This window comes from Grampus griseus (assembly GCF_964374135.1).
Source record: "Grampus griseus genome assembly, chromosome: 8".
Classification (NCBI taxonomy): domain Eukaryota; kingdom Metazoa; phylum Chordata; class Mammalia; order Artiodactyla; family Delphinidae; genus Grampus; species Grampus griseus.
The window spans coordinates 33,040,142-33,054,071 of record NC_139002.1 but is presented as its reverse complement, the minus strand read 5'-3'; the positions used below and the strand labels follow the sequence as shown (position 1 = coordinate 33,054,071).

At 37.4% G+C, this 13,930-nt stretch overlaps 1 protein-coding gene across 1 annotated transcript in view; it reads left to right on the top strand.

Annotated features, from left to right (window-relative positions):
* ARHGAP42 (Rho GTPase activating protein 42) overlaps positions 1–12,471 on the top strand; it is a gene marked incomplete at its 5' end in the record, with an annotated part of 286,720 nt that extends 274,249 nt beyond the window's left edge. The window contains 2 exons of the mRNA XM_082661159.1: positions 6,747–6,826; positions 7,192–12,471. Coding sequence (XP_082517285.1) covers positions 6,747–6,826; positions 7,192–7,280 — 169 coding nt within the window. The 3' untranslated portion in view covers positions 7,281–12,471. The remainder of the gene's footprint in view (positions 1–6,746; positions 6,827–7,191) is intronic.
* Positions 12,472–13,930: the final 1,459 nt, after the last annotated feature.

The following is a 13,930-nucleotide window of genomic DNA, read 5'->3' as shown; positions in this document are numbered from 1 at the left end:
TATTGTTATAATTATTATTATTGAAACTGCTTGCTTAAGATCATCAAGCCTATAATTAATATGTGTTTGGTATTTGAACATTAACTCTTAACAGTCATTTGAAATCCTTTTGTACCATTAAATACAACTAAACAACAGAAGTTGAGGGTATTTCCCTTACTAACCTCCTACCATGCCTATTTTGCTTTCCTTCTAGGGAACTTAGGATACTCTTGAATTGGACCTCGAAGAATGGTAGAACTGGTAGTGGGTGGTAGAGAGACTAGCCACATTTGGGAAAGAGGCCAGTTGGGAGATTTTAGTGGATAGTCTTGAGCAACAGAAAAATAACACCTCTGGATTCACTGCAGCCTCTGAGAGTCATTGAGCAAAGAGGTGATCTAATCAGTGATGCACTTGATCAGATCATTCAAGTGGCTTTTCAAGGAGGTTGTTGAAGGGAAGAGAACCATTTAAGGTGGAACTGGTGATATTTTAAAGATATTTTAAAGACCTTAATTAGGGCATTAACAAAAGCATGAAAAACTGTAAGGAGAATTTTATGGCTAGAACTAGGATTGAGCAACTGCTTTGATACTGGGAATGGGAAGGTTCCACGTCTTCGAGACTGACTGTCAGAAAGAGTGATCGATAACTTAGCTCCTGAGCTTAGTTTATGAGCGTATGGAGAGGGGCAAGGAACATTTTGGCCCCTGTGTTTGAGGAGCCTGAGGACCATTGAGAGGCAGTTAGAAACGTGCAGCTGGAACCAGGAGAGAGCATGAAGTTTGATGCCAGAAACTTCTGCACAGCAATTATACTGTATAGATGAAGGCGTGCTTACCCAGTGATGGGGCTTACTGAGGGAAAAGGTAAAGTGGCCGGGCATTGGTCTTTGAGGAATGGTTTCATTTAAGGGTCAGGCAAAGAAGAAGGTGGAGGAATCATCACGAGGAGAAAGCAAGGTCAGTGTGGTAGAAGCTACCAAAAAGTCAAGGAGCTCATGAGAGGAGGGCACTGGTTTTAACCTCTAAGACATCACTGGAAATCTTTAAGAAATCAGGTTCAGTGGAGTGGGAGGGGCCCCTCTGCAAGGGAACTTAACCTGCCAGACTTGTTAAAATGAATATTCCTGAATTTGCCACAGACTTGGTAAACCATAGTATCTGAGACTGAGGCCTGGATAATATGTATTTTTGACAACTTCCCCAAGTGATTCTTAGGTACAAAAAAAAGTTTGAGAACCACTGGAATAGAGAAGAATGTCATAGTACTTAGCATGACCCTAAGCAGGCATTGGTTATTTTATACTTGTTTCTCTTAACCTGTAAAATGCTTTCAAGAGCCAAATGTCACTAGGCTCTGTCTCACGATTACAAAGGCCTGTGGAAAACAGTACCCTTAAAGCTTTCAGCTCTGTCTCAATGAGTTATACCTGGGCAGTGGGGAAATCCACTTTAAAGTAATATAATTTAGGGAAGCTGTACCAATATTTTCTGAAAGTTGAATTGAGAATTAGAATTAATTAAGAATTGAGTGCCTGGCCCATTATAAACAATCAAATTTTCTATTATTATAATCTAAAACCAATATTTTGTTTATAATTACAAAGCACCAAAACAAAGCTCAGCAAAGTCTTCTCGTTTAGTGAATTTGAGTTTTTAAAAGGCTGTAAGTATTGCTTCAGAGCACACTGACACATGTAAGACATACATAAGATAAAGCACTGTGACACACACAAGAAAGACAAAGGAAGCCATAGTAATTAAAAATAACATTTTTCTTTTTTTAGGGAATATAAAGAATACTGATAAACTAAAAAAAGTGAATAAAAGCCACCTGTCATTTTGCCACCTAAAGATAACCACATATTGTTGCACAGCCATCTAATCTTACCTGTTGACAGTGGTTCTCAAACAACTTACACAACTAAAAACATTGTTGAGGACCTCCAAGGAGCTTTTGTTTATGTGGGTTATATCTATTAATATTTATTGTATTAGAAATTTAAACAGAAAATTTTTAAATGTTTCTGAATTTATTTAACAAAAATAAGCTCATAACTAATGGGTGACAATAGCAAGATGCAGGTGTGATTATTCACTCTTATTAACAGTCAACAATTATTAATAGTAGAAGTGATTTTTCAGTGACATTATCTTGAGACTTTACAAATGATATTTCAGTGGATTCACCAGGTATGCACTAGATCATCAATCAGGAGATGTAGATTTTAGCCTGACTCTGCCATAATGTTCATTTCTCTTGGCCTTCATTTCTACATAAAGAAGATGGACCAAGGAAATATGTAGGTTTCCTTTCAAAATCCAAACTCATTATATGATCACAAGTCCCCCAGCATATGCTGGGGTCACCCTTTTCTGTACAACCAAGTCAGACAGTTTATGTACCTACCCCCAAGTCATAATAGGGTCTCGCCTTCCCATCTCTTCCCTTTTCCAAAGGCCATATTTCTAATGTGTTTAAGACAACAGGAGTTGTTTCTTATCTTCCCCTAAGCTGGGCCACACAGAAGCCCCCTCCTCTGCTGTTGCCGTACACCTGCCATGCTGCAGTCAGCTTCTATCCCTTAATGATGGTCATTGCCAGGACCTCAGGAACTGGCATGATTTTACATTTCTGCAGATCTCCTTAATATCTGTCATAATAGGAAATAAATGTATTCTCATACACATTCCATTAGCTGTCAGAGTAGTGCCTCTCAGGGTCCCACCTACCCCTCCTTCCAGATTTCCCTTGACCACACTTTGAGAACCGCTCCTCTGTGATAAACACAGAAAAGGACCCATGAAGGTGGTGTTCGTGGTATTGTTCCCACCATGGTGCCCAAGAAAGTACATGCTCAACAGAATTGTTGGGAAAATCGATAAAATACACATTTTAACCTAAAAAGACTTTTTTATTCAGTTTTTCACTCTATTTTTAATGGAGTTGCAATATTCTTGTCTTTGACACAAGCAACTTTGACTCTACAAGCTCCTGTAAGAGATTTTTAGCATTGAGAAATCCAATACTCAGACATCCAAGCCAGAAACAGCCCATATTTGTTGGCAAAAACCTAAGAAAAGAGTAATTTTAAGAAATCTCCAACCAGTGACTAAAAAGCAAATGTGCGTTTATTGCATTACCTATAAGTGTTTATTGCGAATTGTCATAGGCAGTTTGGAGGTCTTGCCAATGACTGATTTTTCTGTAAAATTTTTGCCTTGCATGCTGACACCGTTTCATGTCATGTTTTCTTCTATAGCATTATTCATAGTAGCTACCTAATAATTCATTGGATTTGGTGTATTTTGTTTATTAAATCCTCTACTGATGAATAATTAGATTGTAGTGATTTGTTTGTTTTTAGTTTTTCTGTATGTTACTGCTTTGGCACCTTTTAGACTATATCTTCCTACTCCCCTCAGAAGGGCATTCCTACCCACTTCAGAAGTGAAATTCTCAGCATACAAAAAATGTGTGTGAGAGACAGTGAGTGTGTATGTGTGTTTAACATTGTTAAGTCGCCCTTCAGAAAACATTATATCAATTTTGATTTGGTGAATTTTTTATTTTGCTTATCATTGAGTATTGAGAATTTTGCACACTGACCCTGTCAAACCTTTAAGTCCACTCGTGAGCATTAGACAGTGTTTAGAATTAGGAATAGGGCTTGTGAACAGATCATCTTCCAAATGATAAGAGAAGAAATGGCTTTCAGGACAGCAGGCATCATTACCTTACTTTCCAATGCGAAAGGAAGCAGGATTCTCAAAATCCTTTTCAAAGGATATTAGAATCTTGTGAACAGAGACTCAATAGGTGACAGTGTTATTTTCACATCTTCTTCAATACACCAAGGCAGTAAAAGAAGAAGCATTAGCACCTGGAAAGAAAACTCCACTGACACAGAATTCTACATTAAATCATCAGAGCTCTCTGCTGAGTTAACACCTGTAGATACAGAGCTCAGCAGAAGAAAATTATACCTGTCTAGTCACATGCTCAGGTAATTGAAAAGTCATGAAAGATATTATTTTGTGCTGTATATTTTGACACATTTAACAGTATCCATTTATTTAGTGATGTAATTATTCTGTATGTGTTCCCTCACCATCCAATCCCATAAAAAACTATAAGGAGAACATTCATGTCTGAAATATTAATATAAATAATTTGGTTGCATTTTAAAGTATATGAAAAATTATGTCATTGCAAGGATTATTATATCTTAATCATTTCTATAACTCTGGAATTTGTTTCCTTATGCATGCCTTAATTTATCTTAATGATTCAAAGTAATAAGACAGTGATTATTGGTGGAAATCACTGCTGCTAGAAAATTTGACTTTTTAAAAAATCTTTACATGTTTTTAGAGAAGAGGCTCTGCAACCCTCAATTATATCAGATATCAGATCACATTATATCAGATCAAATTAGATCAAGTTACACCAAATTATATCAGATCAAATGTCTATACTTGACTAGAAGATTTATAGGAAAAACTAGTATCATTTCTATATAAGATCACCATAGTCTGATTCTCAGAAGTCTTCATAACTTGGTAGCATCCTCTCCCCGCACCCCTAACCCATGTCAACCAACACACCCATGTGCACACGTTCACATGCACATGTGAGCACATGGTTGTTCTTTAGTGTAAAATCTTGTCCTTCTCTGGGTGCCTCCACTTCATCAGTTTTTCCTTAGACCATGTTTCATTGGGAAGTGGTGTTGTGTGCCTACCACAGACTCTCCTAGCAAAGTTTCTGAAAGTACAGCCTGAGACTCACCTCATATGAAATAGACTCTGGGGGCAGGGCCATGGTTTTCCTCTGTAAGCTTTCCCATCTTCAGGTAGCCACTTGGGAAGCCTAGTTTAAGTGACCTAGTCTCATTCGGGAAGTTTAGAGATAAGACCCAGGGTCTAGCTCCAACAGGGAAAGGTAATCATAATGTAACACTGTTACTTTGAGGGCCTCAGATGGCAAATACTGCTGATGCTTCTTTGCTGATGAAGTATTGATTGGGACCTCAGGGAGGAAAGACAAGATGCCTTGAATCTTTAAGAGGACTTATCATGTAGAAAAAGAGTCCAGAGAACCTTCCCTTTTTTTTTAACTCATTAATTCAGCAAATATTTACTGAGTTACTATTAAGCATCAGGCATTGTTCACAGAGGTTACATTCTAACTGGGGAAGAAGACAAGAAATATCAACAGTGGCACCAGAATACCATGCAGACTTTAAACTGGAGAATATGAGAGTTGCCTGGACAGCTGTTTTACAGTGTGTGGTCAGGGAAGACCTGGCCTTCAGTGAAACTCAAGAAATGTAAGCTAAACTAGAGGGCCATAGCCGAGTGAAGATCAAGAAAATATCTCAGAGCGAGGCCCAGCCAGCCCTGAGGTGGGGATGGGTTTGGCGTGTTTTGGGAGGAGAAAGAGGGCCGGTGTGACCGACGTATAGTAGGTGAGTAGAGGCAGGTACAAAAGATGTAGGAAATTCTGGCAGGTGCCACATTGTATATGGTATGGAGGCCAGAGGTGGAAACCAGTTCAGAGTTTTCAGGGAAATCATGTGATCATAATGTAATCATCAAAACCTTTCAAACTACCCTCTGGCTGCTCTGTATAGAACGGATTGCAAGGGGACAGAAGAGGAAGCCCAGAGGATTTAGGAAGTTAGGAAGCCGTTCAGTGAGCTAGGCCAGAAATGATCTTGGCTTGGACTCTGGTTGTGGTAGAGATGGTGAGAAGTAGGTGGAGTCAGGTCATTGGATGTTGCAGAGTAAAGGCGACTTCATTGGTGACTTGATTAGCCTCCTCAGATGATGGCTTTTTTAGTGTTGGCTCAGATGGTTTGAAACAGCTCTCATATAAAACTCTGAAATTCTGGCTTCCCTTAAAAAAACAGAGTATCTGGCTACTTGGAACCTGAACTCCCATATGAGAACAGATGTCAGAGCTGAGTGCTGTTTTCCCTTTTTAAGAGATGGGTATACTCTGATTTACAAAGACATGTCCCCACGTCTCCCTGACAGTGAGGCTGTTGTTGGTTGCCATTTATCATCAACTTATCCTATTGTTTTTCTTATTTCATGCCCACTTAGTTTATTTACCATACCCTATAGACCTTTTAATTTGTGGATCTCACCTCTTACAGTCTGAAATTAAAGTGGCAAATAAATAAATAGGGCTTTAAGGTACCTAAGAACCTCTATAGAGCTGAAAAATAGCCTATTTGGCAGAATACTAACAAATAATAGTGTTCTTTAAAACCAGTTTATTTTATTTGTTGTAAGTCAGGTGATTACCCTTGGGGGCATTGCCTGGAAGCACAAGAAAGGCTTTGGGTTGTGCTGTCAGTGTTCTCTGGTTGCACAAATGTGTTCACTTTGTGAAATGCACTTATGCACACTTACATGTGCACATTATGTATATCATGCTTCACTTATAACTAAAACCAGTATCTTTTTTTTTTTTTTTTTTGGTATGTGGGCCTCTCACTGTTGTGGCCTCTCCCGTTGCGGAGCACAGGCTCCGGACGCACAGGCCCAGCGGCCATGGCTCACAGGCCCAGCCGCTCCGCGGCATGTGGGATCCTCCCGGACCGGGGCACGAACCCGTGTCCCCTGCATCGGCAGGCGGACTTTCAACCACTGCGCCACCAGGGAAGCCCCAGTATCTTTTTTTAAGAATAGTTTTAAGTATAAATATACTTGAGCATTGTGGTTTTCACAAATTGTCTTTTGCTCTTTCAGCCAAGCCAAAGCCATGTACTCCTGTAAAGCAGAGCACAGCCATGAGCTTTCCTTCCCACAGGGAGCAATATTTTCTAATGGTAAGTACACCCATTCCCTTTGCTTAAGTTTATCATCATGGGGAGGAGGAAGAAGGAGTGGTGTAGCGATAAGAGTCTAAAGTAGAAGCCAGGAAACTCAGAATCATGTCCAACCTCTCATACCTGTACAAGTGAATGCATCAAATCCCTCTAGACCCCAGTTTCCTCCCCTGTGTCAGAGAGAGAGTGATTGATTATATAAATGCAAAAGGCATTTCCAGCTTTACAGGTGCTGTGACACTGTTTTGACAGCTTGAGTATATATGCATACAATCTGATGTGGATTTTTACCCATTTGTGTATAGAATTATTTGAAGCTAATGTTGACTGAGTGATATTTCTTTATGTATTTTAATTTTTGCCAGTGTACCCATCAGTGGAACCAGGATGGTTGAAGGCAACATATGAAGGCAAAACAGGACTCGTCCCAGAAAATTATGTTGTCTTCCTCTAATACTTTTTAGTGGATGGCAGTATCTTCATGGTATCCATGGTAACAAATAATAAGTGCTATGATTTTATCTGACACAGATATGGGGATCAGCCTGCTAAAATGAAAACAGTCAATTTCTACCAAGTTTTACACCAGCAGACTATGTGGCTCCCTATTAATGGAAAGGGAAAAAAATGTTTAAATTGTTTGCCATTCTTTTTAATTTTGGCTAGTTTCATATTTTAAGATAGCTTATCCTCTCCTCCCCACTCCCCCTTTTTTTTGGAAAAGTAACTCTCCACGATGTCTCTTTCATAATAATTATAGAATCTCAAATACTGTGTTAAGTACTATATCCCAGAAATTTGGAAACCAGAAATCTGCTATAAGACTTTTGAAATCTGCCCTTTACTGTCTGGTGTTCTCTGAGAAACCTTGAAATCATTACTAAAAAATGTAATTTAAATTGTTCATTTATTATTTTTTCTTAAAAATATACTGCTTTTATATATGATTGTTTTGCTGGTCCTAAACATTTCAAGGAAATAAGGAGTTTTTCTTAACATAGGTTTATTTTTATTTGTTTACCAAGTAGATGATAATATTCAAAAGCAGTAATGAGTAATGTATATGATGTCTGTAAATGAAACCAAATTAGGTCGTACACTGATTCCACTGTAAACATTCTATCCAGCATTCCAGATGCCTTCTCTGGGCTTAGAGCAGGATTCAGCAAACTATTTCTGTAAGGGCCTGATAATAAATATTTTGGGCTTAACAGGTCATGTGGTCTCCATCACACTACTCCACTCTGCCATTGTAGCAGAAAGCAGCCATAGACAACATGTAAATGGCTGTGGCTGTGTACCAATACTGCTTTCTTTCAGGACACTGAAATTTGAAAATCATGATTATCACGTGTCATGAAATATTAAGCTTCTTTGACTTTTAAAATTCCATTTAAAAATATAAATGTTTTTAGCTGATGGGCCATACACGAACAGGTGACAGGCCAGATTTGACTCATGGGTCATGGTTTGCTGACCCCTGGTTTAGAGGATGTGTAAAACTATCTTTATAACTTTGAGATTTTATGAAATTTTATTCCATTAACATATAAATACTGATAAATCATATGCACATATCCTCTGCTGGTAGCATTATAGGGGTATCACAAATGTATAATTACAGTAATAGGAAAACAATGTAAAAGTGCAGTACACAGGCATACAACTTAAATTCTACTTGTAACTCTGTAAAGTGTCAAAGTATTTTATTGATATCTAATTTTGGCTTTTGAGAAATTGTCCTACAAATTATAAAGATGCTGTTTTAGGGACACTATGCCTTCTAAAGTCTACGCTTAGTTGAAACATAATCTAAACATAAAGGTACAAGATTCTTAAATTATTTTGAACCAGAGATTGAAATTGTTTCATCATCTCTAGCAGTAATAAAGTCATACATAATTTTCTGTTATGCCTTTCAATTTACAGCCTTTATTAGGAATTTCACTGAATTTATAGGGCATAGAAATAGGTGTTTACTATCCATTTATATTTACCATCAACATCTGATCATTCATCAATCATTATTTAAATTATTTCTATTTTAATAATCCTCATATTATTTCTATACATATCTGCATATGGCAAAGAGCCTTTCTTCTCAAGATTCCAAAAAGCTGGTTCCCTGCCATCTACTGCCACAGCACTGGCCCCCTTGGCCACAGTATTTTACTTCTTACTTCAGAGTTCTTCACTGTACAGACACTCAGGTATTGACTGTAGACAGTTCTTTTTACGTGATATTATGATCTGTAATCTCAATCTCTTCTTTAAATTAATGTTTCTAGAGTCAATAGGTTAAATTATACACACACACATATACAACTATGCCTTGGAGCATGTATGCTTTTAAAATTAAAAATGGAATAATGGATTAGGATTTAAAGGTAACGAGAATAACAGTAGGCAGAATCACAACCAGGAAGAAATATCAGTGCATTGAAATAAAGGAATAAGAAATATTTAATGTTGTAAAAATTAGTAATATAATGAAAAAATCTGATACATTTGTCTCCTTTTTTTTTACCTGCTAGTGTTGATTTTTTACACTATAATTTTGTATTGCTAGAACTTCTTGGTCTCTGGATCCTTGGTGGTCCTTAGTAATAGTAATTGTATTGCTGACACCCTGACTACCCTCTGCTGGAACAGAGGTAATCTCTCTAGTAGACCAGTCCCTTAGTCTAAAACACCCTCAGTTAAAGCACCCTTGCAAGCATCTGGCATCCTACTAAATTAGAGCCTCTTAAGGCAAATTGATTTTCTTTCAAAGACCAACTTGACTCCAAAAAGTGATTCAGAGTCCTACTTCACTTGCTGCTGCATAGAGAAATCTCAACCTTCATTTTATTTTAACACAGGCCAGAGTGTTCCTGCCTCTGAGTTGTCTGTGAGCTAATTCCACAGATGCTCAGTGAGGAATTAAAGCATTTGCTGTTAAAGACATGGGCATGAGGCCCCTCTCCTTTCTCTTTGAGGCATATATTGTGGCAGTACTTGATACGGTCCCTGTTTTGAAACAGACTACAAAAATGCTTGTTCAAATTGTGCTTTTGTTTGAAGTTTTAATCTTACAGATTTGTGAGGATAGTCTTTTTTCTTCATATTGATTGTGTGTGGAAGCAAGTCATGGCCATATGCTAGGGATAGACTGAAGCTGCTTTTCCCTAGAAATGTTTCCAACAGAAAACGTATTTATGAGCATTGGGAAAATCAGGATATGTGTTCTAAATCACATGGAATATTAATTACACAAGAAGGTAATGCCAGTCACTAGAAGAGGATCACATTTGAAATTATAACAGCGTTTCAATAATGAAACCTTAGCTTTTCAGAGACATAGTAAAGATATGTTAGAACTGCCATATGCACACCTTTGAAACACACAACGTGGGTGCCCTAATCACTGCTGACAGTATAATCAGTATGAGAGTGAGATTGATGAGTCCAAGTCAATCATCTCATCTGTTATGTGAAAAAATCCTCGAGTACAAAACTTTTACGTGTATTACAGGTGATTTTGTTGTGCTGTAATGCCACCAACTTATAGGAACTAGTCAGTTAACTGAAGGCTTTTTCTGTTGTGTGTAAATGTCTGAGCAGTGAAATAATCTTTGTATTCCTGTAAAGTCTGTGAAGTATGAGAAAGTGCCGTTTCTCCTTGTTACATGAGAGTGGTTTTACCAGTTGTGTTGGCTCTCTGTGCCTTGCACTGTGAATGGGCATAATCAGGCTTCCCAACAGTGGCTCTTTCAAGAAGGGTGGAGATTTTTTTTTAAATGCACCTTACAATCCCAAACTATCCAGGTTCTCAAATAGCAAAAGTAGGAAAAGAGACATAATGATTTGGAGTTTGTTCCTATTCTGTGATAATTGATTTTACGTATTGTGGCGTGCCTCCTAAAAATCCACCATGATGTAAGGAAAGTAAATCTGGCCCTGCAGTCCTGTGGAGACAGCACCTGCCGACCTCTTCACTCTCAGCCTCATCTTCAGGTCTGTCCGTGTCTGATGTGCAGAGGATATCATTCACATGGATGCTGATTTAGAAGAGTCCCTCAGAGCCTTTCTTCAAACAACTTCAATTTTTAGTATGCCCCCCAATTATGTATTTGGGATGCCTTAATTATTTAGAACCCCATCTTGATTTGTACTCTATTGACTGAAGTTAGAGGAGGTGGACCAATTTAGGAAGAGATTTTATTCTTTGGTTTTACAATACATTTGTAATTTACAGCTGTTACTATGTCCTAAGATCAGGGAATTGGACCCCAAAGTCATATCTCCTGGTAAAGAAAAAAGGCAGAGACATGATTATTGTCTAGAAGTTGTTTTCCTCTTTAGTAAAATTTTCCCACTTAGGGTAGAAATTGCTATTTACTTTTCCCTCCTACCTTGTTTGGTTACCTTACAAACTCAAAACACTTTTTCCAGGTGAATAGTCTATTGAATAAACTTCTGAATAGTCTGTATCCTACCTGTCTCCCGTTGATCCACAGACTTAATTCAGGTATTTCTCAACGAGTCTCACATCTCCTAACCATATTCACTGTATCCGTTTTTTGTCACCAGTAACTCTGTGCCTCAAATCTATGTGGTAGTGACCTCAGACAAATTCACACTTAGGAATGACATGGTCTTTTAGAGGATCAGATCAACAAATAGGATTTTTCACTTTTTTTCAGGCAGGTGCATTCACTGTTTTAAATAACAGATGTCAAATAAGTTGATAGCACTCACAGCAAGCCACAGACAGAAAACTGATGCGCATATTCTAGACCAAAGTTTAGAAGCTATTTCATGACTTAGGGAACCCAACAGGTTATACTCTTTCCTTGGCACTCATGGGAGAGATGCCAGGTTCAGAGGTTGAACATTCCTTTCTTGGTGCCATAGGGAGAAAATGGAGTCTGTGTGCTTGCTGAGGAGTCTCAAAAGGCAGGGCCATTTACGGTTATCACAAACATAAATATCCTCCATCATCCACGATGGTCATGTTCAGGGCCACGTGAGGACCTTCAGTGTTGGGGAGAGTGCCTACCCCACCTTAATTAGATGATCACTTTCTCCCCTTTTATCATCTCTTGGCAGTGTTTCCCATGGTCTTTACCCTTCCAGAGCCCCACCTGGACTTGAATCCATTGCCTCTTAGATTAAAACTGTGCATTGTTTTTTATATGGCGGTTAGAGATTTTATATCTGCCTTTGTATCTTCAGTCATGATGTATGCTTAAAAGCTGAGATATCACATATTGAGGGCTGCAATTTCAAGAGTCTTTTTGAACTCTTAGCTGAAGCCTTTACAAATAAATAAGGAGTGTGGCAGGGAAGACGACTGTTCTTTTTTGTTTTGTTTTGTTTTGTTTTTTAATTTGAATCCTATTTATATACTGTTAAATTTGAGGTACTATAGTTTATATAAAAGCTAAATATTTAGATGACATATTTCAGTATTAGGAATTTGTCTGCAGCCATTAACATAACAAATTAAATAATAAATATGATGAAAATGATTGTCAGTAAATTATCATATTGAATTTTTTGTTTATTTTGTAGTGTCTTGTATTTATCTGCACTTCATGTATATATATGCACTCATACATATACAAACATGTAAATAACTTCATGTTATTCCATATCTAAATTGCCACAGTATCTTTAATGTATGTTTACACTGTATTTTAAATTACTTTAAAAATAAACTATGTAAGCACATTTTAATTTAGTCCTTGTACTTGAAAACCCAGTGTGTTGGAGGGCAGCTGTCTTGGATTCATATAGAAAAAAACCCAAAGTTTCAGGTATTGTGAATGGTCATTTTGGGTGTGGCTGAATGGAAGAAAATCATAGCAGAATTGATAACTTTTAGATCCTGATAATTGGACCTTTTCCCGAGAAATTGGCATTATGAAAGATCAAGAAAATGTTAATAATGCAGATGTCTACAGGAAGGAGAATCAAACAGATCATAAACAAATTATCAAAAAACAGGTATGCAGGCTTACCTGAAAATAAGTCTGTGGAAGTTTACAAATGTGCCATGGAAGAAGCATCAACATACAAATAATCTCCTTAGATTTTTATTAGTTTTATGACCCTTTTGGTCACTGTTTGACTTCTAGCTAAAATTTTGCTTTTCTTCATCAAAAAAAAGGGAATCGTGTATTTATTTTGCGCTGCTAAATGGATTATTAGAGTGTAACAAATCCTTGCAAAAACTAAGCCTGACAGCTTAGTAACAGGACCATTGGGCATACAACCTGACTTGTTCAAATGGATTGTAACTTTCTTCAATATCAAGAGGAGAAGCAATAAATTCACGACAAAGACCTGTTGAGCTAAAAAGGTATTAATGTGAATAAATTCCAGTATGATTAAGCAGGAAAGAACTGTTAGGATAGGTAATAGAGATCATTGTGGATCAGCTGCTGTTTGAGAGTATTGGGTTAGAAGGAACTGACCTAGATGGAATCTCTTATAAATGATATTTTAGAAATAATGAAAACAAGCCATCTCCTAACAGGCAAAGCTGGAATGATTTGAGCAACAAAATAAGTCATGTAGTATTGGATAATCGGATTATAATCCAAAGTATAAAATATCCATGAATCCACACTGATACAAGGAAATGGCAATAAATTTCATTTATATAAATAAATGTAAAATAGGAGAGAAGAGGCAAGTATCCTTTAGAGAAGAATTTCAAATAACCATTAGAATTTTATTACCCTTCCCTCTAGGGATTAGAGTTTAACCCTTCCCCACTTGAGGATGCTCTAGACTTAATGACTAGCTTCTAAAAAGAAAAGTTCAGAAAAACTATTGTACCTTTACAGAGGAAAAGCCTGGCAGACAGGATCTTAACCGACTGATAAAAGTTAACATTATCAGTGATATCATGTGGTTGTCTTGTACCCCGTAATATGATGTGATGAGAAGAGCATACCTCTATGGGTTTTTTTCCCAAAATCCATAACTCCAGTCTAGTCATTAGAGAAAAAAAAAAAATCAGACACATCCAGATAGGGGACATTCTACAGGATAGATACTAGGCCAGTACTTCTCAAGATTGTCAAGATCATGAAAAACAAGAAAATACTGAGA